The 26440-nt window shown below is 45.7% G+C and overlaps 2 protein-coding genes across 11 annotated transcripts in view; one reads left to right on the forward strand and one right to left on the reverse strand.

The window, feature by feature from the left end:
- The first annotated feature begins 505 nt into the window (after positions 1–505).
- On the forward strand, positions 506–4014 carry LOC101070008 (parapinopsin). Its single transcript, XM_003973285.2, has 4 exons — positions 506–858; positions 973–1301; positions 1810–2052; positions 2340–4014. Exons 1-4 carry the CDS (start codon positions 528–530, stop codon positions 2445–2447), a joined length of 1011 nt encoding a protein of 336 aa, XP_003973334.2. The 5' UTR covers positions 506–527; the 3' UTR covers positions 2448–4014.
- A 287-nt stretch (positions 4015–4301) lies between these two features.
- Positions 4302–26440, reverse strand: part of cacna1da (calcium channel, voltage-dependent, L type, alpha 1D subunit, a) — a 36872-nt gene continuing 14733 nt past the window's right edge. Inside the window, exons 10-50 of one of the 10 annotated variants that reach the window (XM_029827288.1) lie at positions 25944–26018; positions 24771–24858; positions 24639–24665; positions 24343–24503; positions 24025–24250; positions 23750–23957; positions 23474–23594; positions 23307–23391; positions 23199–23229; positions 22962–23116; positions 22759–22888; positions 20824–20883; positions 20687–20746; positions 19281–19387; positions 19017–19104; positions 18568–18675; positions 18439–18491; positions 18220–18366; positions 17918–18119; positions 17682–17840; positions 17449–17559; positions 16594–16677; positions 16138–16149; positions 13455–13487; positions 12555–12683; positions 12410–12475; positions 12242–12333; positions 11991–12150; positions 11398–11525; positions 11198–11294; positions 11000–11102; positions 10818–10919; positions 9244–9377; positions 8429–8545; positions 7705–8099; positions 7059–7082; positions 6416–6544; positions 6193–6332; positions 5867–5973; positions 5479–5796; positions 4302–5406 (exon numbers count right to left, since the gene is read on the reverse strand). In XM_029827288.1, coding sequence (XP_029683148.1) covers positions 5101–5406; positions 5479–5796; positions 5867–5973; positions 6193–6332; positions 6416–6544; positions 7059–7082; positions 7705–8099; positions 8429–8545; positions 9244–9377; positions 10818–10919; positions 11000–11102; positions 11198–11294; positions 11398–11525; positions 11991–12150; positions 12242–12333; positions 12410–12475; positions 12555–12683; positions 13455–13487; positions 16138–16149; positions 16594–16677; positions 17449–17559; positions 17682–17840; positions 17918–18119; positions 18220–18366; positions 18439–18491; positions 18568–18675; positions 19017–19104; positions 19281–19387; positions 20687–20746; positions 20824–20883; positions 22759–22888; positions 22962–23116; positions 23199–23229; positions 23307–23391; positions 23474–23594; positions 23750–23957; positions 24025–24250; positions 24343–24503; positions 24639–24665; positions 24771–24858; positions 25944–26018 — 5078 coding nt within the window. In that variant the 3' untranslated portion in view covers positions 4302–5100. Of the gene's footprint in view, positions 5407–5478; positions 5797–5866; positions 5974–6192; positions 6333–6415; positions 6545–7058; positions 7086–7704; positions 8100–8428; positions 8546–9243; positions 9378–10817; positions 10920–10999; positions 11103–11197; positions 11295–11397; positions 11526–11990; positions 12151–12241; positions 12334–12409; positions 12476–12554; positions 12684–13454; positions 13488–16137; positions 16150–16593; positions 16678–17448; positions 17560–17681; positions 17841–17917; positions 18120–18219; positions 18367–18438; positions 18492–18567; positions 18676–19016; positions 19105–19280; positions 19388–20686; positions 20747–20823; positions 20884–22758; positions 22889–22961; positions 23117–23198; positions 23230–23306; positions 23392–23473; positions 23595–23749; positions 23958–24024; positions 24251–24342; positions 24504–24638; positions 24666–24770; positions 24859–25943; positions 26019–26440 lie in introns of all 10 variants that reach the window. The other 9 variants (XM_029827287.1, XM_029827293.1, XM_029827292.1 and 6 more) reach the window with 9 other exon arrangements.

Below are 26440 nucleotides of genomic sequence, written 5' to 3' on the forward strand. Positions count from 1 at the left end.
AGTCATTAATTTGAATAATAATCACTCAACTTTAACATTCACTAGTTTAACTGATACATTTTATGTAACTATTCAAAAACCCTTAAACCTTTTGTTTCTTTTAATAAGGCCACCCATTAAAAATGACCAGGCAACTAAAGATGGAATAAAAAAATGTGGAATATGGAAACTTACTAATATCAACCATCTTACTATCTGTCAACTAATTAAGCTCTTTGAACCTTTCTTTATCCCTGATTTGTTTAATGAAACCACAAATTAGAGTGAAGAGCACGAACAAGAAACTCCGAGTCAGAGCTGGAGGGAGAGCGCCTGTGTGGTGCTCCTGGTGATCCCACCGAGGGCTGTTCCAATCAAGGAAAAGGTGGGGGATCAAGGCTCATCATCTACAGGAATTACTCCTTGTTAAATCCTGATTTGGAGGATTTATTCTTAATCTGAGTGTATGTAATCCATGTCACTCCTGGCAGGTAAGATGTTGAACATCGAAGCTCCGCAGCGAGTCGCCGGGACGTTCCTCCACAGCCATGAAGCCATCTGCTTTTTACCTGAACGCCTCTCTGTACCTGGGTCCGCAGGGGGAGCCCCCGCTGCCTCGCTCCGGCTTCATCGCCCTCTCCGTCATCATGGCCCTCCTCACCGGTCCGGCCATCGTGCTTAACGCTACAGTGATCATCGTGTCCCTCATGCACAAGCAGCTGAGGCAGCCGCTCAACTACGCTCTGGTGAACATGGCTGTGGCTGACCTGGGCACAGCCATGACCGGAGGGCTGCTGTCTGTGGTCAACAACGCCCAGGGGTACTTCTCCCTGGGAAGGACCGGCTGCGTGTTGGAGGGCTTCGCCGTGTCCTTGTGCGGTGAGTGGAGGACCTCGGGGTCGTATCTGAGCGTTATTTCTGGAGGTTTCTACAGCATCTACGACATTTTAAAGGCTTAATATTCAGCTTTGACCTTTCCTGACCCTTCCTCAGGCATCGCATCCCTCTGCACGGTTGCGCTCATCGCAGTGGAGAGGATGTTTGTTATCTGCAAACCACTGGGCCAGATGCAGTTCCAAAAACAGCACGCACTGGGAGGGATCGCCCTCGCCTGGCTCTGGTCCTTGACCTGGAACTTGCCCCCGCTGTTCGGCTGGGGCAGATATGAACTGGAGGGCGTCGGGACGTCCTGCGCACCTGACTGGCACAGCCGAGAGCCCCAAAACGTCTCGTACGTCCTGGCTTATTTTACAGTGTGCTTTGCCGCCCCTTTTGTCATCATCCTGGTATCCTACAGCAAGCTCATGTGGACATTACACAAGGTGAGACATGGGGCTTCATGCTCGGAGGATTCTAGCCTGCACCCTGAAACTGCAAAGTCATTGATACAAAATATTGTTAAAACAATCCTTCAGATCAAAACCTAAAAAAAAGCACTCAGAGAAGGCAGACCTCCGCCAATTTCCCCATATAGAATCGTTTATATATATATATATATATATATGAATATCAATTCTACTGTGTATATGCTATGCTCTCTCTCTCGCTCTCTATGTATAAATATATATTTATATGTGTGTGTGTGTGTGTGCAGTAGTAACACAAGATTAAATAACATGTTTGCTTAATGATCAAAGCCCCTTGGCTGTAGAAGAGCAAAGGTCAAAGTTGCTACAGAATCTGGAACATTACCAAAATGTAATCAGCTCTTTCTCAACGTTTCCTGAAAATGTAAATAAAACCGTAGCTTTTAGAGTGATTTTGCCGGCTGTCACATAACGTCTCAGGCAGACTTTAACAGATACTGGGGTGGATCCTCCTCTGTTGCAGGTGACTAAGATGGCCTGCATGGAGGGTGGTGCGGTGGCCAAAAGCGAGATGACGGTCGCTTACATGGTCATCCTCATGGTGGTGACCTTCCTGATCAGCTGGCTGCCCTATGCTGGCCTGTCCATGCTGGTGGTCCTCAGCCCTGATGTGAAGATCCACCCCCTGGTGGGCACAGTTCCGGTTTACCTGGCGAAGAGCAGCACCGTGTACAACCCGATCATCTACATCTACCTGAACAAACAGGTACACGTCCGATGGACAGATTTGCTTCGACGCGACAGCGCCATCTCGTGGTTATTTTGAGGACTGCGGCGTTGGTGGTCATTATGGCACGAACATAACGGATGTTGAAGAAACTGATCAACTGATGTTTTCTTAAATCTATCACTTCAATGTTTTCTTGATGACACAGGAAGAAACATTATTGTGTAGTTGCACCTTTCAAGGATTTGCAACTAATGCATCGCAAAAGAGCTGTTATTATGAGTGTTTGCATGTCTGAAAGCCTATTTTGTCTCCTGTTGTTTCAGTTTCGTAAGTATGCCGTGCCCTTCCTGCTGTGTGGGAGAGAGCTGGAAATGGAGGATGAGCTGTCGATGACGACGGTGGAGACTTCGAACAGAGTGTCGCCGGCCTGAGCGCATTTGTGTCCATAAGACATCCTGCATGAATCTGTGACTTTTATAGCAACGCAAACACCAAACAAATGCACCAGAAGAGTAATTCAGCGTAAATTTTATTCCTTGATGATCAATAGAAAATAAAAGTATCAGTTCAACTAAAGTCAAGGCCAAAATAAATGGAAAAAAATACAAAAAAATGCATTGATACAAAAACCTATAGAAGGTCATAGTAAAGCATTTGCTACTAAGAGAAATAATCCGTACCGAATAAAAACATTAAAGAGCAAATATCCAGACTTTCAAGTAGAGAATGTTACCATGGGTCTTTCCGTACTTTTTTTTTTAACATATTTTACATTACTTCCTAATTTTAATACAGCTTTTAGAACATTAATAAATGTAGTAGTAATCATAACATTATGAAGAAAACTATAGAAAGGTTCAAATCAATGTTTGTTTCTCTGTAAACTGGTACTTCACTCTTTTATTCACGCCCCCCCCAGAGAAACAGTGCACCTTGAAAATCCTTTCTTTTTTCAATATTCTTCAATCTCAGCGTTGCTAGGTGAGGTGTCAATGACAAATATAGATTCCACTAAACCATATACACAGTCACAAAAAGTACAAAATTGCCTCACCTTGAATACACAAATTTGTTTAGAAAACGAAAGAAAAGCACTATACAGTTACTTGTGCAAAGACAAACAGCTAATGTGCTAATATTTAAATACCATTGGTATAGAATGAATCAAATCGTTATTTTTTTTACCCCCCCAGGAATCCCTAACATGAGGTAAAAGTTATTTTCTTTAGTTTAACACAACTTTTACAAAATAATGCATATCTTCAGTTTATCAGTAGAATAATTGCTACGAAGAGCACGATGTGCCTGGTATGTGCATTGGTCCTTTCATATGACGGCTATCAACAAAAGGACTAGAACACTTTTTTTTTTAAACTCACAAACATTTCAAAGAGCCCTTTCAGTGTGCACACAAAGTGGAAAACCAACATTTTCAGGACAGTATTCGGTTGAATTAGGAGTACAGTACGCACTCGCCTCCCAGTCAGTCATCAACAACAAACACCTTCCTCTGTTTTCTTCTTCTGGGTCACTTTTTGCATCACTGTTCATTTTTTCCCTCTCCAGTCACATTAAAAACACAATTTTCTGGGATAAAAAACACAAATTCTGGATCTTTATTGGTTTCAACGACTGCGCTGTGGGTCGAGTTGGGACAATGATATGTTTTCATCGTTGCGTGACAAGGTTTCGCATACGCAGGGACCTGGCAGGCTGTGAGGGGACGGGTGGGGTGGGGGTGGGGGTGGGGTTATGTATTGCTTAGCCCCTCTACAGGACACTCTCTGTCCCGGACTGAGACGTTTCACTCTTGACACCTAAAGGCTAAGACGTCGCTGCCAGCGCGCAGCTTTAATGGATCCGTCAGCAGTGAAGCAGATAATTTTGGAAAATCACAGCAGAAACTTGAATTTAACCCTGTTTTTCCCATCTCCCCCCGCCCCCATTTCCTTCAGCAGCAAAAAGGCATTTCAGTAGTGCTGACAAACTTAAGTTTGACTCTGAAATCAACTTAAAGAGCAGCATTGTTAATGCACGATGCATTTCAAATGCTTGTGCACGCCCTGCACAAAATATGCAAACACGTCTCTGAACAACTGAAGCATTACATGCAGAGGTCTGCCTTTGGAGGGTGCCCCAGTAAAGGAGCTTTGGAGGAGTAGCACGTGCACACCTCTGCTGAGAAATCCAGCCGTTTGCATATCTTGTGCAGCAGTGTTGTCATAGAAGCAGAGTCTCATAAAAATGCTGTTTTATAGGCAAAATAAAAGGTGCATACCAGCAAAAACAAACCAAAAAAACATTTTAATCACAATATTTACCTAATAAAATAAAGCAAGTCTGCTTTTATAGCATCACAAGGGTCCATATTGCTGATTTTTTTTTTAAATGATACATAATTACAAAATATAGAATATATCTTTACAAAGTTTCTTCTGTAATATAATACAATTTACAGCATATCAACTATGAAATATTAGGCTATTCTAAAATTTTGAAATAACCTGTCTGCTAGTGCATTTATCACAAATGCTTTAGTCGTTCAAAAGTACATATCTCAAGTTGAATGATGCCTTAATTAGCAGTTTGTTCCTGCATAATCTGGTAGAACTCTTGGGGGTTGAACTCGGCGGAGATCTGCTCTAACGACACAGGGGATCACGTTCCGGACGAACAACTACGGGAGGAGATATGCCTTCCAATGCTTGCATTGAAAACTTGCATGATATGCCGAAACCTCAATAAAGTGACCGTGGGAATGACATCGTGCATCTGATTGTCATCACCCTTAAAGACCTACCCGACAGAGGACCTCTCGCTTTTACCGACTGCTCCGTCTTTCACTGTCCTCAATGTCCTGATCTCTGATGGGCTGCACGTTGACCCGGTACATCACGTCCAGGGAATGGACAGTGTCTGGTGCTGCAGCCTCCTTTGCTGGCAGGTGGAGAGCGATTTAGAAGAACGGGACTCGTGTGTTTTTGTTCTGTATGCCTTTTCCCTTCGGTTTAAAAGGCACTTCTTTTGGACAGAGCCAACAGATGCATTTTTAAATATTCATGGATTCGGCGTTCTGAGCCACTGCTATAAGGTCGTGATGCAGATCATCTCATCGGCCAGGTCCTCCTCGTAGGGAGCTCTCGGTTCTGTCTCCGGCTCCTCGTCGCTGTAGCTGGCCGCCGTCTCCTGCAGATCAAAATCCCTCGGAGTCAGAATGGGGAACACGTTGACCCCGTTGACTCCGGGAGTCATCCCGCCGTTCAGCAGGTGGCTGGCCGCGCTCTCCATCTCATCTATCGTCATTTCACACGCGTCCGCTATTTCGTGTTTTGTGGCGGCGACGAAATTTGGATCCTTGGCGTATCTCCCGAGTCCTTCTGATATCAAAACCTTTGGAGAGAAAATCAACGAATCAGCGAATTATTATGACGGCATCATTGTGGGCTGTACGGTCAAACTCACTGCTTCAACCAAGCTGGTGGCACTGCCTCTCTTCTGGTGGAACTGGCTGTGGTACTCAGGTGGCACCTGCAGGTGGACGGGTGAATACGCCCTGAGGGGGAAATCAGGGTCGTCTGTGTACCAGGAGCTCTTGCGCACCGACACTTGGCTGCCGCCGCCGTTCTCCCTGTGGAGGTGCTCCACGCGGATGAGAGGGGTGTAGTACGGGGACTGGTCATTACTGGCCGGGGTGGCGGGCGGGGTGGCCCAGGAACGTGTGGAGCGGGTAGGCGAGAGGCGGTGGGCTCTGCTGGAGTCCAGGCCTGCTACGGCCATGACCTGGCAGGAAGGAAGCGAGTAGGGAAATGTAAAGGAAGCCATTCCACCTTTTTAAACATGTGGGAAATACCTGATGCTGCATCAGGTGCAGCGGTAAAGCTGTACGTGGGTGTGGAAGCTCGTCCTGGCTGCTCTGTCTGCGCAGACACTCAAAGTTGAAGGATGGTCTCCTGTTACCTGATTGAGTTGAGAGTTGCACAAGTGGGTGTTTTCATTACTGCGTCATGAAAAAAATAGCTGAAAATGAGCCAGCTGATAATTGGCTAAACAGCTAAACCAAATATTTGAATCTGATGTCAGTGGTTTAATGGGGCCTTGGCAAGATATCTTTCATATTTTACTTAAGCCAATATGACCAAAACTTTAATTAAGACCCTTCCAACATGCTTTACTCGCCTTGAGGCGTTGCAGGGAGCAGCCGTCTCTTTGGTGACCTCCGTGAGTCGTGGTAGAGAGGCTGCTCATCATCGTCGTAGTAAGCGTCTGGGTGATGATAACCTTTGGGTGTCTCGTATTCTGTGTCACTGGTCTGATACCTGAGAACATCCAGAAGAGAGTACTTCATTGTTTGGTTCATAATACAATCAGAGCCCAGATGGAAGAGCAGGAAGAGTAATACCGGTCCCCTGACAGCATGCTGTCGTCTTCATAGAACTCCTCCCCACTGTAGTACTCCCCAGATAAGCGATCGTCATCAAACTCCTCCTCCCTGCGAATGGTGGGATGGTGTCCATCCGCTCCGTGTGATCTGACGAGAGATGAGGCGAGAGGGGTCAATGTCCGCGCACCGCCTCTGTTCGGAGGGCTGAGTTGAATAGGGCCATGCACTGCCATGCAGATCCCAGCCTCCAGGGGGCAGCAACGCAACTGAGCATCCTTGCACAGTTAACAACGAGACAACAGAGCAAGAGCAAGACTCGGAACTACACCTTCCATCCAGAAGGGAGCTCAATCAAAACTGTTCTGTGTAGTGAAGGGTCATGTTAATGAAAACATTCATTTCTTTTCAAGCATCTTAATCCAGTGACGCCACTGTAGCACATGCATAAAGCAGGCCAGCCGTCAGTAATACGCTGTTATCACTCCTCAACTTCAAAAAACAAAACAAAAAAGACCAGGGTCAGCATTCACAGATCCATGGCTGAGTCAAAATGAAATCAGTGTTAATGTTAAACTTTAAAAAAGTCCTCTCTTTCCAGGTGAGACTTTTTGCTGGAGTCAAACTTAGGTGAAGAAAATAAAAAACAAACGAAACAACATACCTAACATAGGTCTCATAGTAGCGCCTTCTGTCCAAGAAAGCAGAGGGATGGTCGAGAGAAAGTATTTCAGTTAGGAAGGAGTCAGGGAGGAAAAGCCGGAAGGGGTTCGATGTATATATCATACAGTATATGAATCATATACGGCACTCATATACTGGCATATGCATGAGGAGAGAGAGTAATGACGGGTGTATAAATAAAATAAACAAACAAAAACATACCCAATACTGGAGGGGCTGATTAAACAGAGAACTGTTGGTGAGTTTAGAAATTAACTGTTGGTGTTAAAGGATGATTACGACAATATGGAAGGGGAAGATTGACAGTTTATGAAACAAGAAGTTATGATAAGAGCCTGACTCCAACCTTACACAAGAGAGAAAGCCATAAAATAAACATCAAATGCACATCAAGTGTTTGTTTTACTTTTTTTTTATGCAACTAATAAAACCTGACCTTTTGATAGAAATATCTAATAAGTGTATTTTGTCACTGGTCATACAGTCAGAATATTGAATGTTTTGTTATAATATAGTTTATAAATGAAATCATATTCAATTTTTTTTGACTAATCAGAAAAATGTAATAAATAAATGGTAAAATAAATTTGTGACAGTAATGAGGTTGTACATCTACACTTTGGTACCTTTGAGCCTGGGGGGTCCGGGGCTTGTTGTAGTAGGCGTTGCGAAGACCCGGGTAACCATTTGGAGGCGCATGCTCGTAGTAACGATGGTGTCCTCCGTTGGGCAGGGAGGACACGTTGGCATTGTTGAGGTTGATGTTGGTGGATTTGGGAGACTTGCCGTAGGAGTTGTGGTGGCGGCGGTGATGGTGATGGTGGTGGTGGTGGTGGTGGTGATGCTGGTTGTGGTGGGACATTGCATTGGCCCGGGACAGGCGGCCCACCGGCTGCTCCATGTGGGCATAGTGAGGCGGTGGCTGCACCTGCAGTGGTCGCTGAGTGGCGTTGGTCTGATGGCCATTGGACCGGCGATGACCGCCGTTCATTAGATGGTTGGCGAAGAGCCCGCCATTGCGCTGCGAAAGAACGGTCAGAGTGAAACCACGAGGGCCTGAAGCGTGTCGCCATAAACACCATGTTAAGTCTGCAGGCGGATTTTCTTCTCAAAATATAGGAGCAAAAAGGAAGTTTACATGCTGGTTACATGAAATGTGATGTGAGGAAAATGAACTGTTTGGATTTTGTTGAAGCCAGAATAGAAAGAAAACAACAGAAAGCCAAATAAATTAATCCATCAAATGGTGCTACTGTAGAATTAAGGACAGTGCGTGTGCTGCAGCACATTACACACCTAGTAGAAACTACACAATCGTGCTTTCCTGCCGTGTAAAATTAAATCCGTTACCCTATATATTTCCTCATCTTCCTCTGGAATAAAGTCTACTAGCTCGTCATCTTGCAGGTCACATGATATCGCTCGTCGGATTTCGGGGCCGATATCATGCAGAGTGCGAAGGCCAGCCTGTAACAATGACAACAAGAGGGCGAAATGCTACAGCGGCGACCTTCATCTCACAGTGGGAAATTTGACATCGCACACTCACAGCCGCCACACACACTGCTCAAACACACACACCTGACATTTACCATACTGAAAGACTGTGAGACATGAACGGCAGACAGACAAATGTTCCCCTAAATGCAACCTGCAGCGGTCTTTAATTGGCTCAGATGTCTAAAGTTGCATCCAGATATCTTTTATATATTTCAGGGAGTCCTGTCCTTTTTATAAATGCATTTAAAAAAACAACGTATAAAATGTTACTGTAAAAAACTATAACATGTCCATGTTTATTATGCCAAAAAGATATATGGGGATAAATAGGAGCCATATATCGTACAATAAGGTAACAGAAATGCATATGGTGAACAGATGAGTGAACCGCACAAAATACAGGAAATAAAGCTGATGACATACATTTAACATCTACATTGACGAAGACGCCAGTAAATAAATTCCACACGGGAAAGACAGAAATCACAACTTCATACTGTACACTGAGATCACACATGTCCTGCTGGATCCTAAACATCACATTAGCACACTTGATGACATAATGAGAGACGTTATAGGAGATCACAAAAATACTGGAACGCACGTTTCCATGGAACAACAGTCAGCCTCCTCTCTCTCAGAGATAAGACGGTAAAAGAGCTCACCTGCAGTGCCATAGCCGTGCTGTTCTGGGAGGGGTGAGCGCCCACCAGTCCTTCCTCTTTACGTTTCTTGAATTTCCTAAAGTAGTCCTGTATCAGGAAGGTGGCATAGAACTTCCCCACGGTTACCTCATCATCTGAGTGAACAGACCACACAAATGCTTCCTGTGTCAGTCGCTACACACAGAAAGTAGCCAGGTTGAGACAGGGAGTGACTCGTTTCTCCTTATACACGAGGCAGTCGCCGACCTCAATGAAGGGAAATGACCTACGTCCAAATCATACATTTCTGTCTTCCCCTCAATCTAAACTGTTTAAGAAATCACTGTGACAGCAAACTAGTAAACCATCTCTGTCTCATTTTCATGTACTGGACTTCTGAAGAAATGGACAGAATGAGCTCAAGACCACAAATATACACAGTGCAGTCGACAGACAGGCTGCGAAATAGGATTTGGACTGTCTAGATTTTACTATATGTTGAGGCACACATCATTTAAAAAAAAACATTATTGTTACTGGAAGGCACAAGAGCAGACCAATCAAATATATCTTTGATTTAAATGTCAAGCGAGTGCCATTTAATTCATATTATAAATATTTGAGCACATGCAAGCAAGCACACCTACAATGTGCATCATACATGTTTGAGTATATTAACCGCTTTATCTTCATGTATGCCTTTCTTATGATGTGTGCAAATTGTTTACATTTGACCTGTGTACAGGTATGTTTTGGGTTTTTTCCTCTTCTTTTAGTTTTTGGCAAAAGTGTGTAAGAATCATTCTGAAGCAGGGGTCTGAATCACTGCGAGCAAGCACGCTGGGGACAGAGATCGGAGAGAGGCAACGCCAGTTCCATGCCACCACCCTAAAACAGAACTGCTTCAGAATATTCTGAAGTGTCTCAGAGATTTAGATACAGAGTCTTTAAAAAAATGTGTGAGAAAACTAGGCTGTGGAAGCTCAAGCAGTGAGGAAAGAAAAAGGTCAGACAGATTAAACTAGAGAGACAGATGAAGAAAGAGAGAGACAGAGACATTAGACACAGATCATGCAATCGCACAGTGGTCTACAAGGCCATGCAAGCCCTTGTCCCTGCAGACAGTCGGTGGCGTCCATCAGCATAGAGGGCAGGAGCGGGAAGTATCCATCAAACACACACTCAGATAAGAAACACAGCTCTAAAAGGACAGGCTGGAGAAGAGGAGTGAGCACATACCAGAAAAATACAGTTTTACTGCAAAAAAGGTCTATATGACATTATAGCATGTGTGTGTGCTATGTGTGTGTGTGTGCGCACACATGTGTCCTTGTATTTGCAATTTATTGAGTAACTTAGGGTTAGATGGGATGTTTAGTGTTGGTAGGAAGGTGTGTAATGTATAATGTCTATGAAATTCCCAACAAAGATAGAAATATAGCTAAGTGTGTGTGTGTGTGTGTGTGTGTGTGTGTGTGTGTGTGTTTCTGTGTGTGTGTGTGTTTTGTTGAAAGCCCTTCTCGTGTGGTTTGTGTGACACACGGTTGGAGGCATAATCTATGATCCTAAAAAAAAGACAGGCAACTTCCACTGACCACCAGCAGGGGGCACCACTTGATCCAGCAGCTTCATGCTGGTCCTCTTCCAGATTTTCTTGATGACCGCTCGCAGCTCTTCGTTGGCCTGCTCAAGATTACCTGCACCGCGGCGAACAAATGTCACTTCAGAGCAACGTCAGGGAAGCGTCCTCATGTTCTTGAACCACAGGAGTTCGTACCTTCCGTTTTGATCTTGAGGGCGGTGCGCACCAGCGCAAACAGAGTGGCGTTAAACATGACGGTGCCGTCGCTGTTCAGAGGCATGTTCATGGCTACCAGCCTCTGAGGGAAAAAGAACAGGCACGGCACGTTGGTAAATGTGATAGAACAGGTGGAACCATTGAGCAGCACATTGGTACACAGGAAGTGAATGAAACCTTGCAGGCGACTCTGTGAGGACACAGTTTCCCAAAGCCGAGCGGAGGCTGGATACGACGAAGGAGTGTGACCACGTCCAGATGTTTAATTCTGCCCCTGTATAAAAAAATGATTGATTGGGAAAAAATTGAATTTTTAAGGAGCTAATAAAGGCTGGGGAACTTGATTGATTGGGATTCTGGAGGCAATGGAAACGTACTTGGCCTCTGGGTCATACTCTGACCAGATCCTCTTGAATTCGTCGAGGTGATGTGGACCCAGAATGGACCAGTCCCGTGTTAAATAGTCAAAGTTGTCCATGATGACAGCAACAAACAAGTTGATAATCTGGAGGGCAGTGATGACAGTCTGGATTATCACAACACCTTCAATTACGGCAAAAATGGAAAATAAAACTAAAGAAAATGACAATAGAGGCTGTTATATTTGGAATTATAAATTGTGTGGCCTGTAAACCTGAAGCAGATATCAATCGCTGCCAACTGAGTGTGTTTCAGGCAGTTTAAGGCGGACAGAAACAGTCCAGCACAAGACACAGTACAGCTGGCCATAGCGTCAGTATTTATACTTTATTTATGACAGAAAATATGCTTTAAAGGGGGGTTTGCAGATGCACTGGCCATCTACCAGGTAAGGCAACAATGATATCTGAAGCTCCTGTGTAACTCTAAATGAGTCCTCTTTTTCTTGTATAGTAACAAATGAATCACAGAACTGTCACAGTTTTGTCTGACTCTTATCGAATGTCTCATTTCAGCCACTAACAGTGTCAGACGGAACACTTGTGCGTACCAAGAAGGCGCAGAGCATGTAGAACGTGATGAAATAAACTATTGCGAATCCACTGCCGCATGTCATCTCCTCCCCGGGGTTGTAGTCGGACTCTGGGTCGCACAGTTTTCCTGACATACAGGCCAACATGATCTCCTGCCATGCCTCCCCGGTGGCACACCTGGGGGGCACGAATGAGCGACGCATTACACGAGTGACCTTCGCATGGCGACAGAGAAGAAGCTTAGTCAGTCAGCTCGACTCCTGCCCACCTAAAGAGGAGGAGCACGGCCTGAGGGAAGGTCTGGAAGTTGTTGTTCCTGTTGATGTGTGTGCCGTCCACCATAGCCACCTTTCCGAACATCTGGAACGACCACATTGGACCAACACATTCAGCCGCGGTACCGGAACGTGACATTCGTTCACATTTAATGACGAACCTGCATGCCGATGACGGCGTAGATGAAGAACAGCATGGCGATCAGCAGAGCGACATACGGCAGAGCCTTCAGGCAATAGAGAGCAGAGAGGTTAGATGAATGTGACTCGATTAGTCTCTAACCTGTAATCTGTGGTTCACCCCACCTGGAAGGATTTAATGAACGTCCAAAGCAGGGTACGGATGCCCTCCCCCCTGCTGAGCAGCTTGACCAGGCGCATTACTCGAAACAGACGGAAGAAAGTGATGGAAATGCGAGCGCTGTCCTCCGTGTTCTGTGGAGGAAGCAGATGGAGGTCAGAGGTTGGCGGGGAGGGGTGAGTGGACCGAGGTGGCACAGAGCATCTGGCTGTGCTTTACAGGCTGATGGGGTCCAAACAGAGACCCTTGAGACCAGACATGTATGGGCTGAGAGAGCAGTGAGGGAAAACCTGGAGTTTGGGTTGTGAAGCAGCACTGGCTCCTCCTCACATTAAACCATACACGATACGCGTCTTTCAGCCTGATCTAAGCACAGCCAGGAGTTCTTACGTTGTACAGACCTACAGGGAAGGAAGCAAGAAGGCAAGCATGCTGGAGAAAACCATACTTGACAGGACACGTCTGCTCAAGCATGGCACCCTCAGTCCAGAGTCACTGCATGCGGAGTCACAGTGGGATCGACCCCAACGGGGTCAACCTAGAGGTTCACGGGTCAGAGCTGTCTGACCCGATACCAGGGATCATCCATGGGTCACTACCTAAGCCATCAGAATGGCGGCAGAGTCCATGTGGCGGTGTCAACAGAGCAAACGTGAGAGGCCAGACCACTCCCACCCAACTGCACGCGCAGCATCACGTTTGAGTGACACCCCTTCCTTAGCGATAACACCCAGACAAACCAAACTGGTCGGAGAGGTACAAACAAACCAAACAGAGGACAGGAAATGAAGGGGACGTAAGAGCCTTATCTAGTCGAACAATATAACAAAACAATAAGTAAAATAAAGACAGAAAATACAAAAGAAACAAATGCAGATGCCCTGAGGGGTTGTGGAGCGGCTTACCCCCATCTCATCCACCTGAGGAGTCTCCGTCGGCTTTAAAATCAAACACCGGCATTAATGACTTGCACAGAGCCCGCGGGTCTCAAACCCACCAGGCCAAACATGTATGTATCACATTCAAAAAGTCATCGACAATCCATAGAATCACGGAAGAGACAAAACGGATCATTTTCGCTACAACAGAGAGAGACATTCAGGCATCACGTCCATGTAGAGTAACGACACACACGACTGTCACACAATAGCTTAACAGTCTCTATGCAGAACAGTCAGACGCACATTACAGCAGCAACACAACTTTATCACAGCCACCCCCCCTTTTGCCTTTACTGATGGGACAGCTGACCTAGAAGGGGCAGGTGCCATTGATGATAATGGGAAACGAACCACCGTGATGAAATCCTGTGGTGATAAATGCCCTCTGGAATTCTCGTGACGATATACTTTGTTCCCCTTGATATTAACATGTGGCCTTTTGTCTTTTGGGTAAAATAAAATTAAAAATAAAATAATCTGACAGTCGCTCTCTCACACACACACACACACACACACACACTCGTATGCTGTTTAGGATGCCACTTTAGGATGTTTGCATTATTTCATTATTTGGCAAGCGTCCAGACAAAACTGAGGTGCAAAATAAAACCGAAGCATCGGCCGATACAGCATCGTCGAGATACTCCGGACAGATGTGGCTTCGTCAAATCCAGCAGCACGACACGTGACCTTATATCGGTATGAGGTGCAGAACCAGCGAAAATAATAAAAATGGTGAATTAGCTTGAGGAGGTTCTTTAGGTAATCCTGGTAATCCAGAGTGTCGATGGAGCATGCACAGCATTAGCACGTTGCTGGGGGGGAAGCGCTGCATACGTACGCTACATACTCTGGAGAGAAACTAGCATTTGTGGGTTAGTAGCAATGCAGCCAGTCATGCATCAACAGAACCGCCGTGGCAGGGGCCGCTCTCACGGTCTGGTGCAGAAGTAGGGGACACCGGGGAGGTAAAGAGGGTCAGAAAAAGTCATAGTGAGAGAGGGAGGCTGAGAGGTATGAAGAGGAGGAGAAGTAGAGCCACTGTTGGGGTGTTCATGCACCTGACTAGAGTCTACACACCTGCGCTACACATGAGCTCCTTTTCTGAGCTTTAAGAGCTCACTACAGGAAGACAGAACACAGAGACAAACACAAGATCATTAAAGAACCTCAAACTCAGCTGCTTTAATCCACCATCAGTCAAAGTGGACAGATTTATGCTTTAACACGCCGTCTTCCACTGACTCACTGACAGATCCTGAGGTACCAGTTAACTGACTGGAGCCAGTTCAGCTGGACACAGGAACTGTGCTTGGCTGAAAGCTGAGCTGAGACCAGCTGACATCAGGTGACTCTCAGCTATCTACCCTTTCTATCCTAAAATACCAGAATGTCATTAGCCCCACCACCACCCCCGGTCCTCCTGCCTCTGAACTTAAATAACTCTCCTGTTGTCACGGCTGCTTTTGTCGGCTGTGTCTTTTCATGTAGAAGGTCAGTAAAGTGTGACCCCCTCAGCTCAAGACTGTCGGAGGCTTTAGAAAAATTATATTAGTCAATATGTCTGTTCTGAACACTGCTCTTAAAAATTCGTTTAAAAAAACCAACCAACAAGGAGGACGTGTGGGGTACAACTATGGAACGTGCGGTAGTTTATCTTCTTAACTAAGCTTTGATTTTTCTTCCCATTTTCAAAGCTCCAGGGCCATTCTGTCTGGAGGTGAGGATTGTTGGTGTGGAAAAGCTCTAATGCTTCAATGCTTCAATGCTCAAATGCAAAAAAATGCAAACAAACAATCAAAACAAAAGACAACCACAACACAACTGACCGGTGGGGAATGGAGCGGGTGACCAAGCGCCATCTGTGCAGGACATGGAAGGGATGTTATAAACGTGTGGGAGAATGTGGGAGAGATGAGGAGTCAGATGTTCACATCAGCTCATGCCTGCCGTGGCGAGCAGTCAAGATGCAAACCTGGATAATCTTCAAGTGTTTATTATCTGACCCGACACAATGACACAAACATGCAGGAAATGAGCTCTCACAAGAACCGCCCTTGAAAAGTCCTTGTGAATTTACATCAACATCCCTAGCATTCATACACACACACACACACACAGCATGTCCTAAACATGTAAAACACACATGCATAACAGGGATACTGTCGCTCCAGACGAGGTCAGTACGTGTTTATCATGCAGAGACAAACGCTGAATTTCAGAAATCAGAGAAAAGATGAGACAGGAACTCCAGAGAAAACAGCACTGCAGCTCAGCCAGGAGGGCGTGTGGCCGCTCTTTTTATAGACCTCAAACAAGCATAATCGGAAATTTAATAATTTATAACTGAGACTCAAATGCAACACGAATCACAAAGGCCCTGGTCAACATGGATTATTGTGTTATTATACGATGTGATGTCAGTGGCTCGGCATATATGCTAGCACTGTTGCTCCCATCATTAACTGACCATATTTCAAATGTATTTAAGTGTTGTTGCGTGTGCTGAATAAGCTAAAAAGTTGTTTTTTTTAACTGGGGTACACAAAGAAATCTTCTGACCTGGGTCAAACGACCGTAAAAGGTTCCCAAAGATAAAGTTGTTAAACACAACACACAGAAAACATGTTTTGGTTGTCATACTTGCCTCGACAAGTTTCTACAGGAACAAAATGGATGAGAATAAGTGTTAGAGAACCGGGTCAAAAAGAGTCCTTCTCTTAAGCAGACAAAGGCCGCGATTCACAGATACACATGAGACAGTCCTCCTCTTTTCACACATATAATCAGAGTTATTGATTAGCATTTCAGCGCAAAGAAACACGGACATCAAAACAGCAATAAAACCGAGGATTGTATTGAATCAGGGTTAGAACAATAAAACTGAAGCTTTGCAGAGTAGCTGGGCTCTATCGACGGGTTCGGATTCATGTAGGAAACAATTTTATCGAGGTTTTTGTAAATATCACCATTCAAATGGATGTTTTCTATAAGATAAATGGTGTCGCCTTCTGAAGGTCAGGGTCGATAACGGGACAAAAGACGAGGAGGCTTTTCTGTAAGGCTTCAGCTCAAGACGAGAGGGAGAAAAAGCTGTACTTACGTTGACTTCGGTGATAGCGATATCCACGACGCTACCAACCACAATCAAAGCATCAAACGTGTTCCAAGCATCAGCGAAATAGTGCTGTTAGCGTGTGGTCAGACATGAAGGTGTAAGAATATGAAGGAAAGGAGAGAAAGGCGAATGTAGAGATGGAAGATCAAGTGAGGATGGACGGGGGACATCCCACAGGATATAATGATGGCAGACGGGGAGAGAAAGGGAAAGAGAGAGATAAGATGAAGCATCGAGAATCTGCAAAAAGCTGAAACGTTGACTCTCTTAGAGGAGAGCTGCTGAGAAGGCCTGAACAGAGAGAGGTCAGAGGTCAGGGAGCAGCGGCGCTCCAAACAGCCGAGTTTACTTACATCGATCTCACTGAGAACTATGTCTACTATGCTGCCAATCACAACCAGGGCGTCGAAAACATTCCAGGCATCCCCAAAATAGCCCTGAGTGAGGGGCAGCGAGCGGTGGGCAGGAGAAGTAAAATATTTTTAAACCAGAATAGAGCATTTTTTTAAAATTCTGGTTGTGTATTGGGGGCTCACAAGTAGATTGTGATAGTATATTATAACAAAATGACATGCAGTGCAGTCAAAGGTGAGTAGAAATATGTCACCACTGCACTCTACACACTCTCTTACTAGCATCCTGTCCTTCTTCTCAACAAAGAGCTGGTGGACAACAAAGACAAAGCATTCATTGAACATCTCCTGCGTTCCAGCACTCCCATAACTGATGCTTTTATTTTCACACCATCGGCACAATCTTATGTCTATTCAACAGCTGCTTTTTAAAAAACAAACAAACAAACTGTCACGAGGAGGCGTTGGGGGTTGTGTGCTAACTCACCCTGGGTTTGAAAGCGATGAGCTTGAGAACCATTTCCACAGTAAAGACAGTGGTGAAGACCATGTTTAATATGTCCATGACGTAGTTGAAGAGCGCCGACTGGCCATAGTGCTGCAGCAGGACACAACAAAAGAGGTCAAAGGAGCCCCAAACTCACTAAATAAATCCTTTTTAATTGCTTTCAATATGACATGCCCTTTAAATTCAAACCCTTGGCCCCTGTGAGATCTTACCTGCACAGCCAGACAGAGTGTGTTGAGCATGATCAACACAAACATGATGTACTCAAACCCAGTGGAGTTCACCACGTACCAGAACTTGTACTGGTATGGGTTTTTAGGGATGTACCTCCTGAGCGGACGTGCCTTCAGAGCGTACTCCACACACTGGCGCTGCAGAGGAACGCACCTTTTAACCTCGATTCAACTTTTTTAACGGCCCATTGGCGTAAGCCACGCGGCTGGCTGACCTGGTTCTTGTCCAGTTCGCAGTTTTTATATTCCTTCTCTCCTTGCTCCTGAAACGTGACGATCACGAAACCAACAAAGATGTTCATCATGAAGAAAGCGATGATGATGATGTAGATGATGAAGAAGATGGAAATCTCCACGCGGTAGTTGTAGATGGGACCCAGGTTCTCCCTGTTGGAGTCGATGGCCTTGTAGAGCAACCTGACCAAATAAAAAAGACGGCAAACACGTGAGGTCATCCTTGATGTGACGGCCTTTAGGATGCTAAAATCAGACTCCCCGCTTGGGGATTCGGACTCACGCAGGCCATCCTTCAAAGGTGGAGACGGTGAAGAGAGCCATCATGGCCATCAGCACGTTGTCGAAGTTGAAGTCGCTGTTGTGCCACACCCGCTTGTGGATGGTCGGCTGGTTCACGTCTCCGTCCTTGTACAGGATGTAGGTGCCCCTGTGAGAGGATGAGAGTCGTGTGAAAGCTGAGACAACGGCTGGAGCTTAGTGGGCGATGAGGGAAACTGACTTGCACTCCTCTGGACTGGACTTGGCTTCATCTGTGCAACGGTAGAACTTCCCCTGAGGAGGAAAGACATGATTTTTTTTTAAATCTATGATGAAGCTGTGTTCCGTGACTGAAAACTGTGGCGCTGACCTTAAAGAGCTGCACCCCGATGCAGGCAAACATGAACTGCAGCAGCGTGGTGACGATCATGATGTTGCCGATGGTTCTGATAGCAACAAACACGCACTGCACCACATGCTGCAAGAGACAGGGAGACGTTAATACACGCGGTGACATTTACACGTCAGGGTGTTATCTCTGAACAACCCCGTAGAGTCTCCTGGGGCCGGCTGATAAAATAGGACAGAAATTTGGGACAGAGTGTCACATTTATTATGTGAAAAACCTCTGGAAATGAAGGTAACCACTAAAATATGTACTTAGCCAAACAAGGCAGGAATGAGTGGTGTATTATTATGGTCTAATCACGCTGTCTCCAGGGGAGACGGGGATTGCAGTGTTCTGTATTTAGGTTTGTCACTTGAAAGAGGGTCAGGCTTAATGATGACTTCCGTCGTTTACCTCAGTCCCAGTCTCACCTTTAGACCTTTGGCTCGGTTGATGGCCCTGAGGGGTCGAAGCACACGAAGGACCCTCAGAATCTTCACCACAGAGATGGCCGATGACCTGGAACGCAACGGAATGGATCGTCAATCACAATGGACTTTAGTTTAGTCTTAACAATTGATGATGAATAAAGCATATAGTTTACAGGTGTCCTCGTCCACCTTTCCCAACTCGGTAAGTTCTTTTTTAAAAACAATGATTGTCACGTAAAAAACAAAGTCAACATATTCGCTCACTGGATGCCAAAGGAGACGAGAGAAACTCCAACCACCAGCAGGTCCAGGAGGTTGAAGTAATTCCGACAGAACGCTCCTTTATGGAGGAAGGCTCCGTATGTGGTCATCTGATCGGAGAACAGGGAATTTAAAGGAGGAACTGACAAAAACACACACACAAAAACCACATTTTGTCCTACACGCACACAAACACATACGCACACGCTACACATTTCAGAGTGCACACACACCTTAAACACATTAAATATACAAATGCCCACACACACACCAGTCTCCACCTTGCACGCTCTCACACTTCTACACACTCGTTTTTCACTCTGATTCGGGGTGGCGAGCTCAGTGAAACGGGAGGTCAGGATCTAACGCCACCACCCCCACGGCCCTTATCTACATGAATGTAGTAGTAAGTCATTCATTTCTCAATCCATGGGGCAATAAAACATGCATTTTGTTGCCATGACGTCTGGGATTCTTTTACCAGCTGCGAGAGCTCTACCTATAGTGATTGGAAATGGGAGCCGGCCTTACTGTCACATTCATGTGGACCGCCCCCTTAAAGCACATTCAGTTATGTTCTTTAATAGTTCAGAATAAAGGGAGGCAGCTCCCAGCTAAAACCTCCGATTAGAGCAGGCAGAGAAGAAAACCAGCCAAGATAACTCTTCTTCAAGTAAGAAGTCAAGGATTAATATTCTGAGTGCATGTAAATGTGGACAGAGAAGGGCGCTCTCATTGGAGGATTGGAGGAAAACAAAGATTGTTTTTCTCTCGCTCTCTTTTTTTTTTTTTTGGTCACAAATGTCCCCGGACTCAGCTCCACATTTCTACGTCCTCAGTCGGGGAAAGCAGACTGAACCATGCTCGGCGGGAACATGGCTGTTTTGCCCCCTCTTTTATGGACACTCTTAAGCAGTCAGTGGGCGAGGCATGAAGTCAGCTTTGACTGGAGTTGACGTTTACGTCTCTGAACGCCTCTCTGCGGGTGACCTCAACTTCAGCCAATGCATCAATGTCTGGGCGGCGTGTTAAAATGTGCTGCACTGCGTCGAAGGGGTTGCATCATGTCTTACGCATCTGCACCACTTAAATGACTACAGCCCGAATGGTGTGACACCCATGTGAGTGTAATGTAATGCTGATGTGATGTTTCCTTCCCCTGACACGAGTTCTCGTAACGCGACACACTTTGTGCCCGCGTGCGGAAAAGTGATATCTCCAATGTTTCACTTTTGCTTGCTTTCGTTTTGTATATATATATATATATATATATTTTAAAAGAGGTGCCTTCGAGATAGAGAAAAAGTAAATAAGAGAAAGGAAACAAGCAAGCCAGGTTGTACTGAGTGGCAGGTGACACACAAGGAGAGAATGCAGCAAGGCTATCGTTGTCGTTTTAAGAAGGTTACCTTCAATATGATCTCAAATGTAAACATACTAGTGAAGACATAATCTGCATAGCCTAGGACCTGGAAGGTAACAAGATGTTTGGAGTGTTATTGGAGTGAGGTTAGTCACAGCACAGACGGGGACACAGGACATTTACCTTCAACACGATCTCAACAGTAAAGATAGCCGTGAAAGCATAGTCAAAGTAACCAAGTATCTGCAAAAAGCAACGCAGATGTTTAACAAAGATAAGACATCAGGGAGATTTAAACATCAGAGTGAACGTAAATAAATAAAGGCAGTCATTGTTGCCGTCGCTGATTTTCCTGGAAAAAATAGGTTTGTTAGTCTAAACACACAATGTCCAAACCTGGGAGTCTAACGTGAGAAGAATCCTCTTCGTAATGATGAGACTCAACGATATTTAGTGAATCGGGCCTTCGACTGAGACAGTTCGGCTGTTCTAGGGTAGTTTCTACACCCCAGGTGTTTACTGTGGGTATAAAAAGGATTTGTCCCCTTCGATGTTTTCTCCTTTTGTTTGATTTTCTTATAAATAGAATCAGGGGTTTGTGTAATTTAGCTTTGTTCTCTAACAAGAATTTTCTGGTCCATCCTTAAATTGTCCTAAGGCCTGAGCTCCACACTCAGGAAGAGGTTTTCTTTCAAACGAATCTCTTGTTGTTCTGTGGGCTTCAGCTCGGTGTCCTGTGACGGTCTCCTTTTAGTCCGGGTCAGATTATCCTCCAGGACTTCTTTATATTTTGCTGCTTTGATGTCACCTGCAGCCATTACGAGCCCTCCAGGACCTGCTGTCTGGTTTGATGGTCAAAAACCTCTGTTCTGGTCTCATGGGATCAGAGCCTCTTCTTGCAGGTGGCTGGTGACGAACTTGGGCGCCTGTTTTGTGGCGGCTCTGCTCCATTAAAGCTGCGGAAGCCCATCACTCAGCTGCTGTGGGTGTGTTGGTGGCCTCCCTCAGGCGCCGTCTTCTTTCACTCACTCGGTTTGTGAGTGAGACATTCTCGCGGCAGGTTTCAAACATCGGACGCATTCTCCACATCTCAAAGAATAAATAACTTCACTCACTGTTCTCAGTCCAAAACTAGAACCAGTGCTATTGATTGATCTCCAGCTAAAGCATTGTTTTGCATATAGACACTGCCCCCTATAGGTGGTAAGCGGGTTATCATGTTTGTCAATGAATCTTCATTAGTTCTTGCCCCTACAGGCTTTTGGCATGATTGGATCACTTTAAGGTGCACAGGCAATCGCCTTTTAATCTCACGCTTATAAAAATCAAACTTGCATTGACATTAAATGATTCTCTTTAAGGTGTAAAAAAATGAAGCCAATGAGAATTTTTAATTTCTATAGACTTTATCAAGTCATGTGTTGGGAAACGATAAGGAGGCAAATTCAGTTGTCTGCCTGTGCTGGTGTTTTTGGGAATCTAATCCTGAGCTCATGGCTGAGCTACAGGAGAAGCACGCGATACCACAGCAGCACAAAAAAAACCGAGAGAGAAATTATTTACACTTAAGAAGTGGAGAATGTAGTTATCTTTTAGCGCGACATTAGCAGGAAAAGAAAATGTTTAAAGGTCCAGCATCACAGAGGAACAACAATGGCTGCAGGGGAGCCACAAATAGATTTGTATTAAGAAATACTTTGCTTCTAAAATCCAGGTTACTTAAGAAATTGGGGGGTGATGTCAATAGTTTTATTCATATCGCATCGAATAAAAATGTGGCCACAAATATGCTGAAATTCTTACACACTGTAAGTGTGTATAAAAGTGTTCAATATAATCTGGTAATCGAATGTGAACAATCTTTTATACTGGACCTTTAAAACCTCCTCAGACAGTTAGAGCAGATCTCATGAAAATGCTTTGACGGCTAAAACCACAACCTGAGATAATATTTGCTATAAATGATTTGTTACTAGTCATGGAAAGTAAAATAAATATCACAGAGTATCCGATTCCATGACAGGTTACTTAATTAGTGTTAATTTTGAGAATCTATTCTGGTTTAAATAGCGGTTCACGAGGCTGAGCCACATGTGTACTGAACGTTAGTGGACTTACAATGTTGCGGGCTGAAAAGTTCCTGATGGGGTCCTCGGCGGCGAGGGAGACGGAGCTGAGCATGATGAAGACCAGGATGAGGTTGGTGAATATGTGATGATTGATGAGCCTGTGGCAGAACACGCGAACCCTGGGGGGCAGAGGAAGTCTGTTTTAGAGGACGAGACACAGCGAACTGGGCGTAAAGCGTGAGCGCTTCATACGGGTTGGTGGTGCTGAAGATAAAGAACGCGCTGCCTTCCGGAATGGGGGTGATCTTCTCCTTCTTCACCAGATCGGAGATGACCGGCCGAGGCCCCGATGGAACCTCTGGATCCTCCTCCTCTCCGGCGGTGTCGTCATTGTCCTCGTCATCCTCCTGAGGTTCAGGCAGAAAACATCAGAGGACAATAAAACTATCAAGCTGCACCCAGAGGTGCTATTTAAGGGGGTGAGGGTACCTTCTCATCTTTCTCATCTTCCTTTTTGTCTCTGTAATGGACAAAGATGAGTCAATGACAGTGTTTACACATGAATCTGAGCACCTACATCTCTAACTAAAGATTCACTCTTTCTTGTCTTCATCCTTATTAAGTGATTCCGCATCCGCCAGGTTGTCCACGGCGATGGCCAAGAACACGTTCAGGAGGATGTCTGAGTGCTAAAGTAAAGGAAACCTCTCCCCTCTGTGTTTATTGAGATGACCACCAGCTTGGCTGTTGGCATCAGAGGATACAGTTTCCACAGATGAAGAGGATGATGAAGTAAAAACACACAATCATCCCTGATGAGGATGGACCTCCGTACGCCATGATTCCATCATACATAACGGCATTCCAGTCTTCTCCGGTCAGGATCTGTGTGAGACAAGCACCGGTGAGCAGAGCCAAATTTAGAGATCAAGTCTCATTTTGTTTCTTGAACACAAACAATCTCGTGAAACGACTGAAACAAAACGGGCGACGGGTCAGACAGACATGATGGAATCTGAGCCTCATCCCTCTGTGAATACCTGAAAGACCGTGAGCAGGGCCTGGGGGAAGTTGTCAAAGGTGCTTCTCTTGGTCTGGGTCTCATCAAAGTTAAACTTCCCACCAAAGACTTGCATTCCCAGCAGGGAGAAGATGATGATGAAGAGGAAGAGCAGCAGCAGCAGAGACGCAATGGACTTCATGGAGTTGAGCAGAGACGCCACCAGGTTGCTCAGGGACTGCCAGTGACTGTGAGAACAAGAGCATTAAACACTACACACACACACGCGCGCGCGCGCAGACACACACGCCTTACCGCGTGACCTTGAAGATCCTCAGCAGGCGGACGCAGCGGAACACAGAGATACCGAGGGGAGACATGATTTCCAGCTCCACTAAAATGGTTTCTGTGATTCCTCCGCACACCACGAAGCAGTCGAAACGGTTGAAGAGGGAGACAAAATAGGCCTCAAGCCCCAGACTGTACATCTTCATCAACATTTCACATGTGAAGAGGGCGAGCAGCACCTTGTTGGCCACATCTGACCTCATCAAAAACAAGGAAAACGAGAAGGATCATTTAAAAAAAACATATATTGTGTACATTTGTGGCGCAGCGTCACACTTTCCTCACCCTGCACTTCAGTCAGCCACAGAGGCTGATTGTAATGCTCGGACGATATGGTGAGAGTGTTGAGGAACACCAGGATGATGACCAGCCAATAAAAATGCACCGATTTGACGGCCAAACGACACTTCCTGCGGCAGAACCTGTTCCAGCGGCGCCAGCGCCGACTGGAGGGGGCGGAGGGAGATCAGTGTCGGGAATGACATGCAAAAAAATTTCCATTAAAAACAGAACAGTTCAGGCTTGTGGGCTTGAAAAAAGATGAACATTTCAAAATAAATGTAAGATATAAATATACTGACCTGAACTTGGACTTAGAAATTTTTTGACTGGAAACAAGAGAAATTTGTTAGTTTGTAACAGGGGGGAGGAGAGAGCGACTGCAACGGTTGCCCAAATGTTGGCAGCTCGGATGATCCGGTGTACGTTCTCACCACAGAGGTCCACAGCAGGTGGTCTTCTCGTCCTCGCCGTTCTGATTCTCAGTGTTCACCGACTCGGTTTCGCTGGCGGGGACGCTCGCTGCGGCAGAAATTGGACGCGTGGATGAGAGAACAAACAGGACAAAAGGGCATTTTTTACCACTGCTGTCGCTAACTTCGGTCTTTCTATCAACCACACGGCGAAGCGGCCGCGCGGTCGCCGTCGTCGAGGGCGAGCTGAGCGCTGTGGTTGTGCATCACTGTCATCATTAGTGTCATTTACTAAGTGCTGAAAGATAGCAGACGCGGGACAGCCGAGCGGACAGCTGCTCCGATGCGTTCAAAGAGCCGAGGGAAGCAGATCGCCGGCCAGGGAGGGCAGCGCTCCGGAAGCTGCCTCTGAAACGCGAGGCTCCAAGTACTGCTGGCGCGTTTGCAGACACACGATTATTAACTGTGTGTAACATCTCGGCAGCTGAGCTTGCGCGGCCGCTCGGCTTACGTTGACGCGTTGGCTTTGATTCCTGAGTGGTCGTGCGGCTCTGAAAATAGTGCTGACTTCTGGAGTGCTGATCTGGGTTTAGCCCTGTTTCCTACATTATAACTGAGCTGGTGCTTTTAGAAATGGGACATGGGCGGGAAACGGGCTCTGCCTGCCATCGCCGCGGAGCTCTGCTCCTCATCAGGCTCATTAGGTGGATGAGAAAGGCTCTTTGAGTCTTCAGCACCAAAGGAAAACAGGGAGGCCTCAAAACAATGTGACACAACAAAAAGGCCGTGATGCTCAGACGCAGCAGGATAAAGACAATAAAGCACAGAGTGATGTGGCAGTACATTAGGCACACACACACACACGCGCGCGTATGAACGCACGCCCGCTCATTAAATTATACATATTGGAGAAACCGTTTTTCTTCTATTTAGGATAAAAAAACAATCAATTGACTAAACTATTTAAAAACACCCCAAAGGGCTTTTTTTCTCATCCTCTCTTTATAGTTTTAGTTTAACATAATCATGATTGTTACTCAGCAAATTCTTTCGCTAAGGTTTATCATTTTCATACATTTTATGCCGTGTTCTCGTGAGAATGTCGATGGCAACGATCTTCGTTGGATTAAACTTAACGAGGCAACACACACGCTTATATACACACACACACAGGAGGGAAACCACAGGATTTACCATGAGTGTCGGACGACTGGCTGAACCACCCAAACCTTCCTTTCTTCTTCTCTGTGAGGTCAGCCAGAGTCACCCCTTCATGTGTGATGCATGCAAGCCCATGCATTCAGACACAATGGCACAGCAGAGGGACATGGCGGTGGAGGCGGGGGAGGGCAGGGGAGGAAGGGTGAGAATGGGCTGCTATCAAAATGTGTCAGAGCAGACAAGCACCAAAGGACAACAACAGTATTCAAAATGTCAATATCTGGCGATGAGAAGAGCAACAGGAGCCGCAGGGGCTGCACAGCAGACACTGAGGAGGGCAGAAGAACAACACCGTGGCGAGCTGTTGGTCACCAGAAGCGCCCGCATGTGACGTGGCAATGTGCTAACATGCTACGCTGCAACCTGATGCTCATGTGTGGTGGAGGCTCGTGTATCATCAGCGGATAGTAAAAGCTGAGGGGAGTGCTGCAGAGAAGCCGAGCTGACCTACAGGTGACCTCCAGCATTAT

This window comes from Takifugu rubripes, chromosome 19 (genome assembly GCF_901000725.2).
Source record: "Takifugu rubripes chromosome 19, fTakRub1.2, whole genome shotgun sequence".
NCBI classification, from domain to species: domain Eukaryota; kingdom Metazoa; phylum Chordata; class Actinopteri; order Tetraodontiformes; family Tetraodontidae; genus Takifugu; species Takifugu rubripes.

What these genes read in the sequence shown, in the direction of transcription:
- LOC101070008 (XM_003973285.2), top strand. Translation starts at nt 528, where the DNA reads ATGAAGCCATCTGCTTTTTACCTGAACGCCTCTCTGTACCTGGGTCCG. An exon ending in CTTCGCCGTGTCCTTGTGCG is followed by an intron (nt 859 to 972) that starts GTGAGTGGAGGA and finishes ACCCTTCCTCAG; the next exon opens with GCATCGCATCCCTCTGCACG. An exon ending in ACATCTACCTGAACAAACAG is followed by an intron (nt 2,053 to 2,339) that starts GTACACGTCCGA and finishes CTGTTGTTTCAG; the next exon opens with TTTCGTAAGTATGCCGTGCC.